This window comes from Nothobranchius furzeri, chromosome 15 (assembly GCF_043380555.1).
Source record: "Nothobranchius furzeri strain GRZ-AD chromosome 15, NfurGRZ-RIMD1, whole genome shotgun sequence".
Taxonomy (NCBI): domain Eukaryota; kingdom Metazoa; phylum Chordata; class Actinopteri; order Cyprinodontiformes; family Nothobranchiidae; genus Nothobranchius; species Nothobranchius furzeri.
This window is the reverse complement of record NC_091755.1, coordinates 61,654,658-61,676,888: the sequence shown is the minus strand read 5'-3', so window position 1 is coordinate 61,676,888 and position 22,231 is coordinate 61,654,658. Positions and strand designations below refer to the sequence as shown.

The 22,231-nt window shown below is 40.4% G+C and overlaps 2 protein-coding genes across 4 annotated transcripts in view; both read right to left on the bottom strand.

The window, feature by feature from the left end:
- The window catches only part of LOC107391005 (ERC protein 2), a 300,921-nt gene that overhangs the window by 272,079 nt on the left and 6,611 nt on the right, over positions 1-22,231 (bottom strand). For all 3 annotated transcript variants that reach the window (XM_054745980.2, XM_070545069.1, XM_070545070.1), the window contains exon 2: positions 4,902-6,044. In XM_054745980.2, the coding sequence (XP_054601955.2) occupies positions 4,902-5,771 (870 nt within the window). In that variant the 5' untranslated portion in view covers positions 5,772-6,044. The remainder of the gene's footprint in view (positions 1-4,901; positions 6,045-22,231) is intronic.
- On the bottom strand, positions 9,633-20,497 carry LOC129152922 (sterile alpha motif domain-containing protein 3). The gene is made up of 7 exons (XM_054731171.2): positions 20,297-20,497; positions 17,353-17,567; positions 16,216-17,213; positions 14,146-14,215; positions 12,959-13,136; positions 12,046-12,211; positions 9,633-10,121 (listed from the first exon to the last, which is right to left on the bottom strand). The coding sequence occupies exons 2-6, from the start codon at positions 17,546-17,548 to the stop codon at positions 12,052-12,054; spliced, it is 1,602 nt and encodes a 533-aa protein (XP_054587146.1). The 5' UTR covers positions 17,549-17,567; positions 20,297-20,497; the 3' UTR covers positions 9,633-10,121; positions 12,046-12,051.

Below are 22,231 nucleotides of genomic sequence, written 5' to 3'. Positions count from 1 at the left end.
TAAATGCATTTTGTCCTCACAGGCTCAATGAAACATTGTGTCTAATATGACATCGCCCAGAGACTTAGACTCACTTCCATGTATTTTAGAATTGATTTTTATGGTTGTATGTCACAAAGCCGCCAATATTTTTCAATAACTAGGCATTATTTCATTGATTTTCAAAAACAATTTGATTCTTTCTCTGATGTAAAGAGGTGGCTGGCAGCCAACTTCCTTAAACTAAACTTCCCTAAACTAAACTTAAACGAGGCCATTCTTTTTGACCCCAGAATCCTGTCTCGCACGTCTGTGGTTCCGACTCAGGAGGTGTGCTACCATCCTTGAGGTAAAATTGGATGCAGGATTTACAATGGTCCCTCAGATCAATGCGATTGTGAGGTCAAGTTTCTTTCAACTGCGCCGTTTAACGCACCTGAAGTCGATTTTGAAATTGTTACATTTGAAGTAGAAGAAGACGATATTTTATATAGCACCTCTCAAGATAAAAATCACAAGGCGCTTCACAAAAACAAAAACAAAATTCAAGTATAAAAAGATTTTAAAAATGATTAAAAATCTGTTTAAAAGAAGAAAAAAATGCAAGGATAGGGAGAGAGAAAAGCAATAGGAAAGAGGGAAATCAGTGGATCCTGGGAAAGGCGGAATAAGAATAGAAAAAGGACAGGGTGGTGACGAAGGTCACGCAAAAGCCAGCTTGAACAGGTGAGTTTTCAGCTGCTCTTTAAAGGAGACCACTGAGTCATCTGATCTCAGGCTCAGGGGGAGAGAGGTCCAGAGTCAGGGGTCCACTCTGGAACTAAAGGAGCTGTCTGTGATACATGCCTTTGTCACCTCTCACCTTGACTGTGCAAGTTTGCTTTTAATTGGGACCCCTGTTTCTGCCCTGATCAGGTTGCAGATTTGAGCAGAACGCAGGTGCAAGATCCTTGACAACCACAGGAAGGCCATGTGAACCCAGTTTTGGCGCATCTTATTTGGCTACCTGTGGCTTTTAGGGTACAATTTAAGATTCAGCTTTGTGTATATAAAGCCTTGAGCGGTCAGTCGGGCACCATCATATTGGTCAGACCTACTCACGCCCTACGTGCCTGTGCACTCACTACAGTCAGCTGACCACCTGCTACTCTGCACCCCGACTATGAACTACAAGGGAAGGGAGGAGTGAGCCTTCGCGTAAGTAGCTCCCACCCTCTGGAATGCACTGCCACTCACTACTCATCAGGCACCGTCCATTGGTGACTTCAAGTCACACTCGAAGATGCACGTTTATGATTTGGCTTTTAGATTGTGACACTTTTTTAAGTTCTTTTTAACTTTTTTATTGTGTTTTAATTGCTGTTATCTTATTTTACTGATGGTTTTATCTGTCACATGCTGCTCTTGTTGTCTCTTGTCTCCCCTTGTTCGTGTTTAATTCATCGCACCTGCCTCTTGTTAACCTCATCACCTGCTCTCAGTGTATTTAATCCCTGTCAGTCCTGTGTCTAGTGTTGGTTCGTCTGTTGTTCTCGTCTGATGTCATCCCCTGTTGATGTTCTTTTGTTCCTGTTGTTTCTGCACTGCCAAGAATTTTGCTGCTTTCCAGAGCTTCACTCACCTGCAAATGAGTTCATAACCAACACTCACCATGACATCATCTGTATTTTAACATGACTGTTTTTTTCTTATGTTGAGAGTCGCTTTGGTCAGCTCCCATGCTGCTCCGAAGGCCCGGTCCTCTTCGCTGTCCTGTTTCTATTTACGGTTTTGCCCTGTAAGGAATGCACTAAAAAGCCAGCTCATCCCGACCTCTGCATTGTGAGTTACATCACCGATTGTTGCAGAACGCACCAATAACTTGTGTTTTCCTAAATGCCGGTTCTCTGCCCCATATGCATTTCCTACTTCCTACGACCACGTCATTTCTGACTGAGTTACAACCAGTTGGTGGCGTTCCCCCCCACCAACTGCACTGGGCCTTTTACCGGGCAACTCTAAGTACCGACCTCTGAGCAGGTACTCAGAAAGTTCCTGAAAGCGGCTGGCCCAGTCAAGTGGAGACAAGCATGTTGGGAAGTACCGGTGAATTTACCCTGAAGTTCCAGTAATGGAAACACAGGTATCGTATCTTTAAATTTCCCCAAAAGACTTTTTTGCTGTTTAACTTAATAATTTGTAATCTACCTAAAACTATTAAGCTATTTTCGAAATGTTGCTTGTTGTTTTTTTCTTCATTTTGTGCCTACATGTTCAGTTGTAGCATGAACAGTTTCACAATAGAATGAATAAAGTTTTCATTGTGATTAAATTTCGATCTACAATTAAAAACTAGGTAGCATTTCATTGTACAGTCCTCTAATTACTAAGTACGTACATGGTAATTACATAGTAAGTTAGTGTAATATTGTGTATTTAAAGTGTATAATTGCAATAAAGTGTAATTATTGTGCAAAGTAGTATTTACTAGGAATGATTAATACAAATAAAAACTAGAATTGAAGTTGAGTCGCATGGTAACAACTGTTTAGGAACTCAGAAACAATAATACATGTTAACTTACTATGTAATTACCATGTAAGTACTTAGTAATTAGGAGACTGTAAAAGGAAACATTACTAAAACATTAATGGCTTGAAGCTGTTCAAAGAAATAATTCAAGTTGCTATAAAACTTTTGAAAACTCAGGGTTTTGAGGACAAACTACTCCCACTACTACTAATATTACTACTACTACTACTACTACTACTACTAATAATAATAATAATAATAATAATAATGATGATGATGATGATGATGATGATGATGATGGTTTAGAAGCTTGGAAGTTTTGAAGTCTTCATGTCGAGATCTAACTTGAAAAAAACTCTTTACATCAACTTAAAAGTTTAGCAAAATAAATTACAGGACAAGCTGTTTTTGACATTATCTCATAGTCATAATAAACTTGATTTGACATGAAAAAGATTATTTTTAAATTGTAAGAGAGAAGATTAAAATATCCCCTTAAAACACAGAGAAACACAAAAAAAGTAAAGAAATATACTTGTATTTCATTTTTGTATCACTTGTGGGAAGATAATCATTTTTTGCTCAAACACCAGGATTCGTCCGCTCATGTCCAGAATGTCTGGATTTCCAAGGACGCGGAGATCATATGTAGGAGAGAGGCAATGGAACATAGAGATAATCGATGCACCATCCAGCACTGAATATTAAGTCCGAGTGGGAGGACAATCCTCCAAGCTAACACACACACATAACCACACACACTCACGCACACACACCAAACAGATGGTCAGAAGGGGAAACTCTGATGACTACAGCTGACAGAAAAGGTGACATTCCTTATGCTGATTACAAAGTTCTCCTGTCAGATTGAACTTGGTTTCCTGAGAAGAACAAAAAATAATGTATACAGAAGGAAGGGGAGGGGGTGATGTGGGGAGGAATAAGATCATAAACCGATAGGAAGGAGGTAGAGAAAAAGGTGTTTGCTTTGTTTTATATTTTAGGGTGGAAGAAAAATGGTAGCAGTTTAATGAGCAGTGTAATCCATATGTTTACCTACTGGAGCTGAGTATATGTTTGAAAAGCAATCAAATGTTGAGAAAAATACAAGCAGAAAATGTTTAAGACAAGGATAGTATTGCGTTTAATTGTGAGTAATATTAGATTTAAAAAACTAAATGAAAATATTTATTTCAATGAACAGATTGGGAGGATTAAAATGCAGAAGAGTGATCAAGGACAAGTGAGTTCAGGAGAAAAAAAATGTTAATCAGTATTTTCCTTTTGTAAAAAACTGAGCAAAATGCTGTTTGAGTAGAAAACTACTTACTCTTAGAAAAGATGGGAAATGTTTCTTTACCATTTGCCTGTATTTGTTTAGTGCCTTCTTAGGGTTCTACAACCCCCCAAGGCGCTTCACAATACAGTCAGTCATTCACACACTGGTGGGGATGAGCTAGGATGTAGCTACAGCTGCCCTGGGGTGTACTGACAGAGGCGAGGTCTGCTGAACTCAGGTGCCACCGGTCCCTCCGACCACCACCAGCAGGCAAGTTGGGTAAAGGGTCTTGCCCAAGGACACAACAGCAGCATTCTCTGAAAAGGCTGGGACTGAACCTGCAACATTCAGGTTACTGGACAACCCGTTCTACCTGCTCAGGAGGTAGAGCTGCTACCTCATGCTGCTACTGCTCAAGAATCAAATTATGATTCTTTTCCTTTTGAAACATAAGTGTTTTATCATTTTTGGGTTTAGAACAAGATTTAGCATGTATGTCATACATGACTATGTGTCAAGGTGTCTTCACACTGTGTGATAATGTGAAATGAAAAAAGCGATAAATACAAATGCAGGGGAGGCTCCATGGTTACAACAGAAGATAAGATTAAAGTTTCTGCAATCTCACATGAAAGAGGAATAATTTTTAACTAATAATCTGTTTTTGTGGCATATTTTAGGTATTTTCCATTTAAAAGAATATGACATCCACATAAAACACGAGAAAACAAATCTCAACATTAGAAAAGCAGAAGGCCAAAAACCAGAGGAATGTTAACTAAGAACAGACTCTACAGAGCTGTCGAGAACAGAAATGGACAACGCCTCAGACGGAGTGGGACAGACTCCATGGGAGATGGCACTAGATAGACCAGTCACCACTCCTTCAGGAGAAGCTGTCAGGTTTCACAGAAGCTGGATGCAACAAATGTGTGTTCCCATGGAAACACAAGGAGCATGGAAAGTGCTGTAACAGCTCAAAAACATCTGAAATATGTAATCAGGTCAAATGATGTTCAGATGAGATGAATAGGTCAACATGAAAGGGAGTTAACTATGTAACTTCCACAAATGGAAACAAATGAAGTCTTGTTTAAAATGGCTTAGATGAAACACTTGGGAGGTTTCTCACCTGTAGATCTTCATGGTTCGCCTTATATTGGTCCTTCATATGGGAGGAAGTTCTCACCCCATCTTCTCGCCTGCTCCCCCTGTCTCTCTTTACATCTGGACACCAGAAATCAACATTGTTCGTGCCATAACCAGTTTTCTTCTCCCTCCCTCCTTCTAGTTCTCTTCGGAGGCTGTCGTTCTCTCTCTGCAGGTCCTTCAGCTGAGCCTGGAGATCACAGGTGGAAATATCTCCCCGTCTAGCAGAATCCAGAGTACGTGTACAACTTCCAGTTTGTAGACGCAGACTGGAAGTCCCTGCAGAAAGCCCACTTTGGTCTCCACAAGCGTCTGACAAGTGATGCAGCCCAGAGGACGTGATGTTTGGGCTGCTTCTCATTGCTGCTGTCCGGCCAGTGTAAGAAGAGTGGTTGGTACTTCTGCCTAATGTCATTGTGCCTTTGGGGAAACCACTAGAAGATTCCAAGGACTCACGCTCACTAGGATACATAGTGCCAGAAGTGGCATAAGCAGCACTTAAAGACTGGATGTTCTCCATAGACAGGGTTTTACCACCCGGAGCTGTTGCTGAACAATGAGATGATCTCTTGTCTGCTGCTGCTTTGCCAGCTTGAGTTTTTGAACCTGGCTTTGACACTGACCCTTGATTTCCTGCCAGCTTAGACACTGGTGCAGGCCCACCCCCTGACACACAGCCTGGCTCGAGTCCTGAGCGGGATCCTGGTGCCGAGCTTACAGCCTGCTTGCCCTTGCCTTGTTTAGGAGACCTTGAGAAGCGTGAATGAGATGTGCTGCCTTCACTGTGCCCGCTACTCTTAGCAACAGCAGACAGCTTGCTGTGTGAGGGCTTAGGTCTCACATTTAAAGGCATCTTTTTATGGCAAAATAGAGCTGCTATGAGGAAACTTTTGCAGGTGACAATATTTGTTATTTCCCGTTATGGAGCCAGCCAGAAGGAAGCTACAGGATTTATGAAGGCCACGTTTTGGCCTCTTAGTTTTCACCTGTCCATTCCTGGATGTGTAGGCTGGAAGGCTGAGGCCTTTTTACATCCTTTAAAAGAAAACATCTGTTGGCAGTCCACTCTGAGAGATGTTGGCCAAATGGGTTGTGAGTTCAGCAACACTGCAGGTCATCATGGACTCTAAACAAGAAAAAAGAAGACAACATGGAAATTGACTGTATTTGTATAATGCCTTCTAAAGGTTCTCCAACCCCCCAAGGCACACACATTCACACACTGGTGGTGGTGAGCTGTCCTGGGGTGCACTGACAAAAGGTGGGGCCTGCCATACACAGTTGCCACCAGTCCCTCCAACCACCACCAGCAACCACTGTTGGTTAAGTGTCTTGCCCAAGGACACAACAGCACCATTCTCTGCTAGGAGACGGGATCAGTCCTACAACCATCCGATTACTGAACAACTCGCTCTACCTCCAAACTGCTGTCCATACAACTTATGTGGGAACAACCATACTTGTTTTGATAAAATAATATGAACAGTGGCACGTGTCGTTTATATTGTGCCACTGCTTACATTTATTTTGCCAGGAAAATATGGAAACCAGTAAAAAAAAAGTAGGTCTAATGTTTGTGTACTTCTCCCTCTTCCTAATTAATAGCTTGTCAAACAGAAAAGGAAATGTGGCATTTACTCTATCAACTAGACAACATAATAAACAGGGCAAATTGAAATACACTAAGCCGGGGGTATTCAATTCCAGGCCTGGAGGGCCAGTGTCCAGCAGGTTTTAGTTGTAACCCTGCTTCAACACACCTGATTTCAACCAGCAGGTGATTAACTGGCTTCTGCAGAGCTTGATGAGCTGCTGCAGGTAACTGCTAAAAGGTGCTGGATACCGTCCCTGCAGGACCAGAATTAAAAACCCCAGCACCCCAGATATGCCATCATCAATCTTTCTGTGTTTATGAACCAGTAATGTCATGTTCTACGTCCTGCGTCCCCCTCGTACTGTCATGTTCTGCATCCTGCGTTCCCCTCATGTGTCTCCTTGTGTTCTCAGCCCGCTCCAGGTTTTCCCCTTAGATTTCTGTGCCCCTTTAGGACTCCTGCTCTCGCCAGGTTTTCCTCAGTTTCCCCACTTAGTTAATTAGTCTCACCTGATCCCTTCTGATCTCACTCCCCACACACCTGTCACCTGTTTTCCTGATTGTTCCCTCTGTGTCTCTATGATTTGTCGGTCCATTGTTGATTTTGTCAGCCTTGTTTTTTTGTCCTCCTCGAGTCTCCCAGATGCTTCATGCTTTGGATTTTGCTCCTCCTCCTTAAATAAAGGAATTTATTTTTCTTACAACCTCTCCTGCCTCGAGTCGTTCTGGGTTCTGCACTTTGGGTTCGACCTCCTCCCGCCGCATCGTGACAAGTAAGACCAATTCTGTATCACAGACAAAACTCAGTAACTCAAAAAATCATGAATTTAAAGACGTCTGACGTCTGAAGTTAAACCAGTGTAGTACATTTTACTATTACTGTGGAAGACTGCATGGGGAATTAGAAGACCAGCCTTCATTATCTATCCTCCCCCAGGGACAATTTCAAATTTCCAGTCAGACTTTGCACCGCTGTACATATACCTCAGGGTTCAACTAAAAATGGAAGACCAAAGTAGGCAGTGGCACTATGAATTTAGGTTACCTGGATAAACCATGGTAGAACCACCCATGTTGGATTAGCATGTGCTTCGTGTTACTATGTGTGCTCTCTTCAGTTGCAACACCCAGAGCTCACCTGATTATTGATGATAAGCCACATCCATTCCTTTGGGATCACATTAGACTTGTTTAGGGGTGGACTGGGACCAAAGATCGGCCCTGGCATATTAAGGGACCATTGGCTCTCAGAGCCGGGGGGGGGGGGGGGATTGGCGGGTTTGCCCACCAGGACAGTGAAACAATGCCAGATAGACCAGTCCACCCCCTTACTTATAGAAAGACAATGCACCATGTCAAAAAGCTCAGATCATCTCTAAACGGTTTCTCAAAAAGGAAAATTCATTCACTAGACTCCAATAACTTCCACAATCACTATATTTTAACCCAACCCAACACCTCAGGGATGTGACAGGCCAGGACATTCTCATCATGAACATGTGTACGTATGTAGCTGTGTGGGAATATGGGCCACAATCTCAGAAGAATGCTTCCAAAACTTTTTTTCTGAGTGTTTGGGGCCCAATGCAATCACCTACTATTAATAGTAAGACTGCCTCTGACATTAAGTGGAAAAACAGAACATTAGCTGTATTTGTCGTCGTCGTCGTCATCGTCTTCCTCCGCTTATCCGGATCTGGGTCGCGGGGGCAGCATCCCAACTAGGGAGCTCCAGACTGTCCTCTCCCCGGCCACCTCCACCGGCAGGACCCCAAGGCGTTCCCGGACCAGATTGGAGATGTAACCTCTCCAACGTGTCCTGGGTCGACCCGGGGGCCTCCTGCCGGCAGGACATGCCCGAAACACCTCCCCAGGGAGGCGTCCAGGAGGCATCCTGACCAGATGCCCAAACCACCTCAAATGGCTCCTTTCGATCCAAAGGTGCAGCGGTTCTACTCCGAGTCCATCCTGAATGTCCGAGCTCCTCACCCTATCTCTAAGGCTGAGCCCGGCCACCCTACGGAGGAAACTTTTTCGGCCGCTTGTATCCGCGATCTCGTTCTTTCGGTCATTACCCAAAGCTCATGACCATAAGTGAGGATTGGGACGTACACTGTAACGAACAAACTGTGAAATTCACAGTAATTAACCGGCAGCAATTGACAAGTAAGTTTATTGTAAAAATAATTACAGTGTTGTAGCTGTAGAACAGAACACAGTAACTAACATTTACTGTATGTACTATTACAGTATTATTTATTTACTGTAAAATATAACACAGTAAATATCATGTACTGGTTTTTATATTACAGTATCATTGTTGTAACTGTAAAATTAAATAACCAGCCAACTGTGAAATTCACAGTAATTAACCGGCAGCAATTGACAAGTAAGTTATTGTAAAAAAAAAAGAAGTATTTTAGCTGTAGAACTGAACACTGTAATTAACACTTACTGTATGTGTTATGGCAGTGACTTACTGTAAAATTAAAAAGAGTAAATATTGTGTATCACTGTATATATTACAGTAACGTGATTGTAACTATGAAAATTAAATAACAAACACACTGTAAAATTCACAGTAATAAACCAGTAAGTTATTGTAAAAGAAAATACAGTATTGTAACTAAAGAACTGAACCCAGTAACTAACAATTACTGTATGTTTTGTTATAGTATACATTATTTTAACTTCAAAATCTAACACAGTAAATTTTATATATTACTGTTTATATTACAGTAATATTGGGATAACTGCAAAATTAACTGTAACTACACACAGTGCTTTACTGTTTATGTAAAAGTACTGTTATTGTAACCGTACTTCAAAACACTGCATGAATTTCCCTTTTTACAGTAGGATTACTGCAATTATAAATTAACTAATTTTGCTACCATGTTTCACTGTAAAATAAATTTAATTTTTCAATTGCTGCGCTTGTGATTACACCATTGGTGTTTTAACTATAAATGAAATAACAGTAAATTCCAAGTTTAGTATTTTTGGCTAAAAAATAGTACTTTAACTGTATAGTAAAAATTGCATTACTGTCTTTTAAAGTTAAAATATTGCAGGTGTTCTTTTGATTTATGTTATGCTGTATCTTACTAAATAAATTAGTACAACAAAAGTTACATTTGCCCATTTATTTCTATAACAATGGATATAAATATCCACAGATAACATTGTCAAAAAAGTATAATAATCATTAAGTTCTTAGAACATGTTGTACACACATTACAATACAACTAGCCATAGCCATATCTATAAAAACAGGCAATAACATGTCAACATTTTTGTATACATGCTGTGAACATTTGTGTATTCAAAGAACACAAAAACGACTTAAAACAATGGATAGAAGTATCCAGATAAATAATGATACATGATCACCATCGTGTTTCTAGAACATGTTGTGAACATATTGCAATATTACGAACCTCAATAACCTTAAAACAGTCAAAACAGTGGCATTGACATATCAACAAAAAACACTATTTTTCCATACCACGATGTAAAAAAAAATTTGTACTGTTGGTACAGACTCCTTGCCTCTTAGGTTCCCTCACCCAGTCCATCAGTTCTGTAGGGCTGCTCCACAGCAACATCCTGAAAATAAAACAATCACAATAAAAAACTCAGCTAATTAAGACAGATGAAGAGGGAATGTGAAGTCAAGGAGCGCAACACAAATGAATATTCCACGTATCCCAGCCATCTGTGGTCCAGACATGGACATTTTCTTGGACCAAATGATTACATTTAAGGGAAGGTCAACCCTGAAGCTGTTCAAGCCAAAAAATATATCTGACAAATATGGTTAAAAAGCATTTGTGTTTAGTGAGGCCAGTATAAAAATCAAATAATAAGTGTGTTTGTGTTTGTGTGTGTGTGTGTGTGAGCACATAGCTTTTGGATGGATTCTTACTTTCTTATTGTTCATAATGCCCTAGGTTTGTGTTCCATTGATGCATTTGTGTGTACATCTTACATCTTCTGTTGGCTGTTCCTGGTTCAGTTTGCTGATTCAGACCGCTTGTTTGTGAAAAGTTACATTCTGAGAGAGAGATTGGGCCTTACAGCCATTTTAAACTGCTAATATTTCATTAGTTTGTTGTTGAATGTTACTATTTTAATATACTGCACAACTACATAGTCAGGTAACAGCAAAAAAAAAAAAAAAGAAGAGTTCACTGACCTGAATGGATATAGCAAATTGAACTGAATAGCAATAATCGGTTCTAAATCTTGAGAATCTTAATCAAATCGACTCTTGAAATTTGAATCGATAGCCAACTCTATTCGGCACCCATCCTTAATCCCTGTGTGAAAATAAAAATCTTTTCCCCAAGAATTTCTCCTTGCATGGTTCATTTAATTTAAGGTTCATCTTGACCTGGAATGCTGTTCAACAAATTATTGACAATAAACGATATTATTGTCGACATTATCAAGACCAAAATAACCACTAATGTAATGTAAAAAGCCGTAGCATTTGGCTTTGCAATAAGGTTCGCCATTCTCCTCACGAGGCTCACTTGTGGCTCCGCTTCCTCTCAGAGACACAAAGATCCTCAATGTCTCTGACAGGATGCTTCACTCCCTTCATTTTGTCCTGCAAAGTCACTAATGCGCCCAGGTGCAAACGCCTATGTTAAAACAAGAAAATATTTAAGTAAAATAAAATACCACAATGGTGTGCGCCACAGGGAAACAAAGATGAGGCTTCTTTATAACACTATAAACGTGTTTATAACAACCGTTGTGACGTACACTTGACCAGATTCAAAATTAAACAATAAGTAGGAAGAATATAAATTTCTCTTCCATCAAACATCTATGCACTGTGCTTCCATTTAAAATATCCATGATTGGGCTTCTTTTTTTTTCGCAATTCAATTGGTGCATGATTATGTTGCTCAGAGACACATCTGCGAATGTATCGTCTATCGTCAGTTATTGGACTGACAATTGGAGGTTGGAAAAATTATACAAATCGCCCAACCCCGTTACAAGTGTAGCATGCCATTAACTGTAGTGATGAGTGAAGATGAAGTTTCTTTGCATAAAGTAGCCAGGGGTGCCAAGGAATGTTGCACATTCCATTTCTCTGGCCAGCTTTTCCTCATTTCAGCGTTTTTCTTTGTTTTTGTAGTTCCAAATCCAAGACTATGATCTGTTACAAACGCACATAGCCTACAGCATGAGCCCTCTGGTCACATCCAAGCATTAGGTCATAGATTGTGAGAATAATTCTAATAATATAGCCAGTAGGGATGTGGATCTTACAACAACTCATGATTAAAGTCTATTCCAATTTTTGACAAAAACATCTGGCTTTTAACTTTTATTAGCTGATGATAAAGTATCTCTTACGCACAAGTTATTAAATTGTGCGCACGAGAAAATTACTGGTACGCACAAGATTTTTGTTGCTCATGTCCCCTTATGGGCTCCATATGTTTACGCTACTTAAGACAAATAAAGACCAAACCCATCTTCATAGATGTAGTGACCAGTATCAGAACCTCACCTTAAGCTAGCTGTTTTGCCAGTCAAATGCAGAGAAGGCGTTCATGAATGAAACGACGCGTGGATTTATATCCGTTGTCTTTCTCTTCACAGTTCTGCCAGTTTTTCTGCTCGTCTGGACCTTGGCTGTGCACTTGATGGAATTTGGATTGATCCTGGCAAGGAACCTAACAGAAATGAAAATATAGGTTAATATAACTTATGGACAGTTTGGTGAGCACATCATCATAACAAAAGTCCTCTCAGAACAGATCAAAAAGCTTATAGGAATCAACATGAAAGGATAAGAAATTTAAAGCTGCTATCTTTTAATCTGCAAAATAAGTAATCTAACAGATTTTTTCATGCCTATTAACATTTTAACACAACATTCTTAGAAATATTTTGTGGAGATTAAAGAAAAACATAGATAATTAAGTGGTTCTTTTGTCTAAACTTCAGCCAAAAACATGGATTGGTCCAAAACCAATGATTAAACAATCCCACCCGACAAACAGACTTCTGCATGTACGTGGCTCCATGACTCATTACGCCTGTAGCACATTTTGCAGCAGAACATCACCGCACTTCCTCAGGGGGGCATGGCCTAGGACTGCTACTTGATGGGAGGGGTGAGAGTTCTGAGTGAGTAAGCTAGTTTATTTTGCAGATTACGAATAGCAGCTTTAGAGTCAAGGTGCAGCTAAAACATAGTAATGATTTTGGCGCCGATTGGATATTTAGACTTACAGCGTTTATTGTCCTGAATGAACATATTTGTATGAGCAAATGATTTTAGTTATTGTCCGACTGTTCTAATTTTAAATTACTATTCTTTCAGCACTATGAAGAGTTCTAAGATTTTTCTAAATATTTGTAAATAAACTTGAATTTAATTGTAGCTCAAAGTTAAGTTAGAATGTTATTAGCAATACCTCTGAACGAATTCCAGTGTTGTGACTGCTTCCACCTGATATTCTATGTTGAATACATAGAAACTGGCAAACAGGACAGCCAAGGCAGTTGTAAAATCCGGTATGGGAGGCAAAAGTGGGATTACAACTCTGCCCTCTATGGATAGCATCCACTTGTTCGCAGACCACATAGTGTCTCCTGCAATAATCAAATATAAAACAACAATTGAATTACAAATAAGTAATGTCTGATACATAGTTCACATCAGACACAGAAGTGATGCTAAGCATCGTGGAACAAAGAGCGCTTCTATTCGGCGCCCTTGTTGACTTATGGTGTCGTTCACAGCAGCTGCGAAGCACTGGGAAGGCTCACGCCATGTGACAATTGTTTTGGCGTGTGCTCTATTTTTTATGAAAGGGAGCTGCATCAGTTCTGACAGGAAGTCAAAGACAGAAGAGGCAGGCCATGAAATTTAACAAAATAAAGCTATTTTTCAAACAAAACACCGATTGATAAATGCAATCATATTTGTGTATCTAAACAGACTAGAGATGAAAATTAAACACACCCATTCCCGCAGTGTAGGCTGAACTATGGGGAGGGGGAGAACCTGTTTTGCTTAGATAAACAAATACGTTTAATTCAAAGATAAATATATACAGTAGCATTGTTTCATACCAAAAACACCAAGTTATTTACGAACCCAATTTTAAAGGAATTGGTCTAATTACACAAGAGCTGAGCAGGATCGGCGCAGTTTCCGAAGATATAAATAGGTAGGGTGTTTGAGTGTGCACACACACAGAACAGCAAAGGCACGTGGGGTGTTTTTAAACAGGAAAAGAGCAGTAAATGGGGGCTAATACCTGGTAAACATAGTTAAAAAATGAAATGCAACAGGTGAGCAGAAGCGCTTGTTGATTGCGACGGAAAACTTTGTGCCTGATGTGAATAGAGGAAAAGCAGGCAGCACACGAATTTCGTGAGCGATCTGCTTCGCAAACCTTCTTTCCTGGCAAAGTGTTGCTGTGGCTGAGTGGGCAGGAGGTTGGCTGGGGATGATCATTGTCTCATCCCCAGCCAACCAAGTCATAGTTGGAATGTTCTCCCCGGGCACTGCAGTAATGACACTTCCTCACTAGTCTTAATGTCAACTTAGGATTTATTTTTCTCTATATCTGCTTTTACTAAATGACAGTTTTACCAAGTGCGATGAGCCTTGGGGTGCTTGGGAGGACGAACTGTTCCTCTGCATCAGCAGGAGTTGTTGTAACCTGACGAATTGAGATGAACAAAATGCACAATTAAACTTTTTACAAAATAAATAAATAAAAACACAGTAAACAGTGTTTAACACAGCTTAACAGACTCCTTTTTAAGTTTTACAATTGGCAAATGTAGAAGACAGTCCCTGGTATATCCACTGAGGCTCAGAGAGAACAGGACAAAACGCAAAATGCAACAACTAGGGATGCTTTGATCACATTATTTTGCTCTCGATCTAATACTCCAGCAAAGCATTAGAATAAGAAAGAAAAAGGAAAAACACATCTAAGTTGTCTTTTAATTAGGCCCGGACAGCAAAGCGCTGCAAAGGCCTCTTGGATTTCTAGTGTTTATTAAGGGTTCGACCCACAGGAGGCGACATGCAGGAGCGGTCAGCGGCAAAAGAGCAACGTGCTCTGTTCCAGCACGTATTGCAAATTTTCCGTTGTTTCGACTGACCGTCAATTTGGAGGGAATTTAAAGCAGTTCATAGTTAAAAGGCAGCAGTTATGAAGTCTCGCAAGGTTTTGCTCAAGTTAAGTAAAAAAACAATCAATTTATTTGCTAGTTTTACAAATTCTAGCCAAGCAACTTTTTACCTCTTACCGCTTACCTCTCTGGCAGATTTTTTTTTACTCAAAACTAGAAAATCTGGATCATAGTTAAGAATTTTTAGCTAATTTTAAGTAATGCTATTTTTCTGGGGATTTTTTTTAATCTGTTTGGACTAAAAAGAAAAATGTTTAAAAAGGAGTGTTTTTACTTTCTTAGAAATCAGTTTTTGCAGTGCAGTCTTTTTCATATGTAGTTCATTATGCAATAAAGTGTTGGATTTTTGTATCGGTATGAGATCAATATCGACCAGGGCTTAATTTGAGCCGGATCTCGCCGGAACAAGATCCAGGAACTGTCTTATTTTCAAAGGACCGTTCTGGCAACTGTCTGCTAGGATCCGGCAACTCGCGCAACCAACTTGTGCTATACGCATGGTTTGAACTACGGGTCAGCTGAAGGGACCCCGACTCACCCCAAAAGAAGACAGGCTCCCCTGGAAGCCCTCAGCTTACACACCCAGGGGGAGCCCGAAAACGATCCTGGTTCTACTGATATTACATTATTCATGCAGACTCTCCGGAGATTATAGGTGCAAAGCTCTGATCGTTGACGTGCTCCAGACATCTGCGTCTTGAGCACGGCCACAGTAACATTATCCAATTAGGTGTCACCACCTCAAAAACAAATTTAACACGCGATCGTTCATGTCGGCTCATTTCCTTTTATGTTTTCTGTCTGTTATTTGTGCCTGATGCTTTTCGCTGCTGTGGGGCGGAGCGCATCACCTGTTTTGTCCTCCGGTGACTTCATCACCAGTGTGGCTGGCGCGCAGACTGCTGTTTTTGCGGTCGGTAGATCTTTTAGAACTGCAGTTCAAAGGTAACTCATAAGGTGAATATATATGAACCCAGGTAGCAGTTTTTCTTTAGGATTGAGAGGAGATGCAGGAAGATAATAAACAGGCAGGACAGAAAAATAGTCAAATGAAAACAAGTTAGTTTTTGTACCTGCTGGTTGCAACAAACAGACACCATTGAATGTAATCAGACATGAGGAACAGAAAATGAAATAATTATTTTAATGTTTAGAGCAGCAGGAACTCTGACAGGAGCACCTGTGCGGCCGCTGCGTAGGGGGAGAGGGGAGAGTGCTAAAGCAGGGGGACAGTAAAGATGCTGAAACTACTGTTGTCAAAAGAGTTGTGTTAACTTAGAAAATGTGGGCGCAATTTTAATTGTCAAAAACTCCAGCGAACCAACCCCCCCCCCCCCCCCCCCCCCGGTATTTGCGTTCCGGGAAGGTTTGATTCACAAATTGAGCACTAATATCGACTGATACTAAACCTCAGATAATGGTGTCAAAAGTGAAAAAAAGTGTATTGGTGCATCCCTATTTACAATTAACAAAGAACTTTTTACATTAAGAATTATTTAAGACCAATATAATAACTTACATCAGCAAGGATGAAAAGGGCGTCCTCTGCTTCCTTGAAATGGGTCATCATCACCAGGAGTGCTGCAAGACCATCTGTGCCCTCTCGGTTTGCCTTTAAAGCATCTTTCAGAAGAGCTTTAACTTCCTTGGTCCAACTCATCACCTGACATCCGAAGTACTCCAGGAGCCTCTTCCCCTTTTTATCCATGTCATCCTTCAGTCTGGTGTACAGGTCAACACCAGTCAGGGTAGTGAAGTGGGAAAGTAAGAGCTTCCAAGACAGGAGAAATGGCCACCGTTTACTTATGTCCAGAATGCTGGGAGATGGGTCAGCATTGATGTCTTCTCGCTGTTTTGAATATGTATTTGTCATAAGTTCCTTTACCCTTCCTCTCTCAGCTGCCTTTGGTCCATCTTGAGTAAAAATATCTATCATTTCTTTCCTCTTTTCTTCTAGTGATTGAGCCGTTTCCCCCTCTGGATACTCCTGTGGCTGCCAGTTAATACAACCATAACTGTCGATTTTAGCACATTTGGCAGGTGGTGGCGGCTGGTCATCATCACTTGTGTCTGACCTTCTGGGCCTCCTCAGGCGGGAGAGTGTGTTGTCTCTGTTGACATATTCAACTCTGGTTTTCAGCTGCTGCAGTAAAGTGAAGTATCCACATCCAATAATTTCTCCCTCATCTGTTTTATCTAAAAAGCTGCCAGGATACATCTGAGTTATAGCTTTTGCTACTGTTGTGCAGTCTTTTCGTGTCGGGTTCAAGCAGTGTTCTCTCATGGAATCAACAATGACTTTCACCATGTGTCTGCGATCCCCTGGCTCTGGACGATTACCATCATCAATGGCTCTTTTGAGAGCGGGCCTCATTTTGTCCCATTGCACCTGAAATCCGTCTACCCATTTGCTGTGTCCTTGTGGACTGGTTAATGGACTGGTGTAAGGCTCATTTGAAAATGAGCTAGAGGGGGAAGAAACGGGTGAGGAGGTGATAGGCTGAGGACTTTTTGGATCTGCATAACAAATTGACATAGGCACAAAAAACATAATGGTTAATTTTGTTTCATTCCAACATTTTTCATCTTAATAGTCATTATCATCAAAATACAATAGCAGTGAACATAAACATGTAGGCTAATTGAGACAGCTTACGACTTTTGAAAGAATTAATCAATCTTCTGCACTGAATGGGTGATAGTAGGTGACTGATGTCTGCCTCTTTGATAAACTGAAGATCATCTGGCCCTTCCACACCCAATGTCGTTTCAAACTCGTGAATCACTGCTTCCACCTTCTCCCTCTGTAGCTGTGGTAGCACGCTCTGTATTGCATGCTCAATGGAGTCCATGTCTTTTACCTGTAACACACTGAATGGTGCAAGGCAATCAAGTTCAGACTAAACTGATTATATGTGGCCAATGGATAGTAGTCTGCAAGACTGTCCATAGACACACACTCGTAATGAGCATCATGACTGTTTTGTAGACCGTGTACACCGAGATCCAAAACACGCACTGACTGGTACAGCTCAACAACAACATGCACACATGACTGATTAATCAGTATGAGCACAATTTTCCCAAACTTGTAGCCTGTGTCATTTTGGTTGACAACAATAACCATGCCTCTTTGGTACAGCGTCCCTTTAAATGTAACAGAGGCTGTTTCAAAAGTGTTCTCTGGATGAAGGTCACGGAGACTGGCAGCTCTCTGTATTGCGATCTGGTAGAGTTTGTCATGGAACTTCATGGATTCCCCTATTTGAAGCAATGGCGGAAAGAATCTGCCAGCAAGCAAGTAAGCTTGCAGCAGCTGGTGTCTTTCAGCTAAAGTGCTGCAGAGATTTTTAAAATTATGAAGCTTCCTTGCACACTGTTTAAAATAACTGTGCTTGCTTTCAAAACGCAGCGTCCATAATCGAATAAGTGGACCAAAATGGAGGATAAGCGCAGGGTAGTGAACAAGGTAATGATGTTTGGGTTGCAGTGAATTTCCTGGGAATTTTTTTCTTCTCATTTCAAGGTACTCCTCAATAAGCATTTGAAGATATGCAACTTGGTTTTTGTGGATCTTCGGTGCACATATTAGCTCAACAACCTCTCTCAACTTGAGACACAACTGCCAAACATCATTTTCAAGGGGATTTTTTATTCTGTCCCCAACCATTACAGGAAGGAGACGCAAGAGGCACCAGTTCTGAGCAGCATGGCCACCAAGCTTTTCGCCATCTGCTTTTACCTCACATGGTTTATTGTTGGCATCGCTGCCTTTGTAGGGGAAATATGATATTATCCTGTTTATGTGGTTATATGTGAACTGTTTCTCAATCTTTACTAAGTGCTTTATATATAGAGCAAGATCAACAGAAACAATCCCTTCAAACAGATCGTGACCCAGACATGGAGGGAGGCCTGGCTGGCAAACATGAAAATACTTCAGCTGATTGAACACAGAGTCAAACTTTACCCCATATGCCATTTCCCCCTCTGCCACACAGTTTTTGTAGGTCTCTACTGATCTAGCTGGACCAGGTTTTGTTGGAGATTGCTCCCAGGTTTCCCTGTCAATGAGGCAATATCTGCAGAAGTATCTGCTTCTACTGAAGTTTTCAGTAAAACCTCCAATGGAATGAGATCCTAGATTATCTCCTGTTATGGCCAAAACAGTACCCCTCACATTATTCCCTCTAGGACCATGAATACCACTGTCTTCAATTTCTTTCAGGTCATTAACTGCAGCACAAAATACCTTTTCTTGGCCAAAAAATTTGAAGTCCTCCTCCCTGCACAACAAAACTAGTTGCATTTGGTCAACGGAAGTTGTGTGCCGTGATTTCTGCTAGCGTCAAATACATAGCCAAGATCTTGTGCTTCTTTCTGCCAGAACCAAGGGGGTTAGCAACTTCAAATGAATCTTGATATAAGATTATACCTACTGAGGATGGTGATTCATTTAATAATTTATTGTTTTTTATGATTTTACCATCTCTCAGATCTTCGAGGACATCAGGAGTTGATGTTTCAGATTTTGCTTGGAGATATTGCTCTTGAACTGATCCTTGGCTAAGTAATGCCTTGAGTGTCTCTTTAATGGACACATACTGGCAAAATCTCTCTTTTCCATTTCTGTCAATACCCAGGTAAATCGCTGTTGGCTCAACATAATTGAATTCACGCTTGAAAAGCGTTTTCCGTGTTTGATCACTTCTAAAAACTCCTTCATTGCATCTTTTCATCAGGTCGTTTTTTGACAGATTATCAATGAGATTTCTGATTTCATTTTCAGGCACATTTAACTGAGTCAAATCTTGATGCAGCTTAGACAAAAGATGGGCTGTGCTTGAACTGTGCACCTGCTGGAACTCTTCAATTATTTTTTGAATCATGCTGGTAGGCAGCAGCATTTTAGCCTGCATCTGGAGATAGAACAAGGCCAAACTGGTCATGAACTCATTCTCATCTAATTCAGTGTCACCATCCAACACTTCTGCTTCACGATTGTCATCTAAACCTGGTTGAGCTGTTTTAGTCATTTCAGTGTCCATGGAGCTAGCTGTGCTGGCAGCAGCAGCAATAGAGGTGCAAATTATTGCTTTGTGTTTCAGACTGATGTGTGAGGTGAAAGATGAACGGACAGAAAAAGTCTTTGGACAGTTATCAAAGGGGCAAGGCACTTTTGTCCCACCTGACTTGTGTAGCTGCAGATGCTCCCATAAGGTTGCTACACGCTCTGACACAAAGGTACACCCCTCAAATTTGCATGACAAAGCTAAAGCATGTCCTTGCGTTTGCGCCCTTGATTTAACTGTGGTCGTATGAACTCTGTACATATGCTTTTGAAGAGCAATTACTGTTGAAAAAGCAGAAGGACAATTTGCATAGCCACAGTGAAATCTAATGTTAGCGACATTTCTGTGCATTTTAACATGTCGAATAAATGCGGGAGTTGACACAGCTTTGAATTTACAAACAGTACACGTGTAAGACATTTTGAACCAGAACGGCAGTTAACTCAAATTTATCCTTTCTCAAATATCGGTGACTAGTCTGAGCAAGCAATGTTTGACTAAAAGTCAGTAAAGAGAAAGGGCACTTACATGCAGTGATGCTCCACGCATCTACGTCGAGAAAACAGTCTTCGTCGTCCTGCAGCAGACTGTAGAACGTTGCGAATCCCTTTATTCCTGGAGCTGAAGTTCTTTCCTCCTGTTCTTTTTCTTTCTTGCCGCTGTTCGGTTAGAACCGGTTAGAACACCGCCAAAGACTGCCGCGCAATTGTCGGCTGGACCAATGAGCAGCCCAGCGGCGCTGGCTACAGCTTGTGAACCGTGATCACGTGAGCCAGGTGCTTTCCCGGGCATGAGCGCATGAATACTGGGACTCGAGATGAATTACCAGTAAAATACACCATTTATAAATAACACAGTAACTGCATGTTAGTCATCACCTACATCGCAAAATGCAGTTAATATTATTATCTATCTGATCTGACCGTTTTCCTGAATAGTTAATGAGTTGTACTGTGGAAGGCAGAAGAAAAAGTAGTTCCTAGTAACTGGGTTTATACCATAGACTGTACATATATATACAAAGACTGTAGAAAAAAATTATATTTGGTACGGTATAATTCAGAAAACTAATTCTGAGACTTGGTGGAAGCAGCAAAATGCAATCAACTGAAATATAATTAAAATTTTAATAGGTTAAAATGCTGTGAATAATAGTTTAAAGTATTAATAATTTTTATTTCTGCACATATCTGTGTGGTGCCATTTAAAATCAAACATAATTTTTGCAGCAATTAAGTTAAACTAGAAGAAGGTAAAAAAATAGGTGGTTCGTTTTTCTAAGTAATATTTTCACCATGATTATTCATGTTAAAGTTTCCAACTAAATAATAATATTACAAGCCAAATGTTTAATTTAGACTTAAATGTTTATTTTACAAATTAAATAATTAGGTCACACCAACGTATTTAGTTTGTAATCTGAATATTTAACTTGGAGCAAAACATTTACTTTACAAACTAGCTGCTATGACTCACTATCCACATTGTGGGACATAAGGATTATTCTATTCTATTCTATTCTATTCTACACAAATTTCAGCCTCATACGTCAAATAGTTTTAAAGTTATTCATTTTCCCACCATTTTCTTAATTCAAATTTCAAAGAAATACATTTTGGCTGCCACGCAGCAACCTTTGACCCCAGACTCAGGTCAGATGATCCCCAGGGGTCGCTTTAGAATAATCTTATCGATCAATCAGTCAATCACCTTTATTTAGAAAGCTCCTTACAGGCATGAAACATGCCACCAAAGTGCTGTACAATAAAAATAAAAACATATAAAACCAGTAAAAAGTTTAAGAAACAAACAATAAAAACATAACAGCATATAAAAGCGTAGACGTAACGGCATCAGCTAACCCATAGAGTTAAAAGTCAGTTTTTCAAATTGTTTGAAGCTTTGCCTGTTGGCTTGTGAAGAGACCCTATCAATCACCCCAAAACACAACTCTGCAAGAACTTTGGAAGGCCAAGTAGACCCCCAGAGGTCCCATCATAACTGCACCGAGATATGCGGGTAAAGTACGTTTGATAAGCAACATACTCAGATTTCATGTTTAAATCTCAACGCATGAGTTGTGTTGAGTTTTTAGACAAAAGCAGGCCAAAAGGCCACTTCAATGGCTGACCTCTGTGACTTTTGACCATTCCCAAGGTGCTGCGAGTCTAAAAATTTGCACAGTGTATGGCTCGAGCACCACAATCTAGACATTAAAATTTCAGCTCCTTAGGTCAAAAAGTTTGGGAGTTATTCATTTTCCCTACATTTTGTCATTTAAAATTTCATAAAGGGGATTTTTTGCACATTGTGGTGACCTTTGACCCCACTGAAGCCAAACTCAGACCAAGTAATGGCCTTAGCCCCCCACATGATTATACTAAATTTTGATATTAAGAAAAACCTGTTTGACAGTGTTGTCTGTTTTGATGTTTAACTTTGAAACAAAGGGAGCCATTCCTA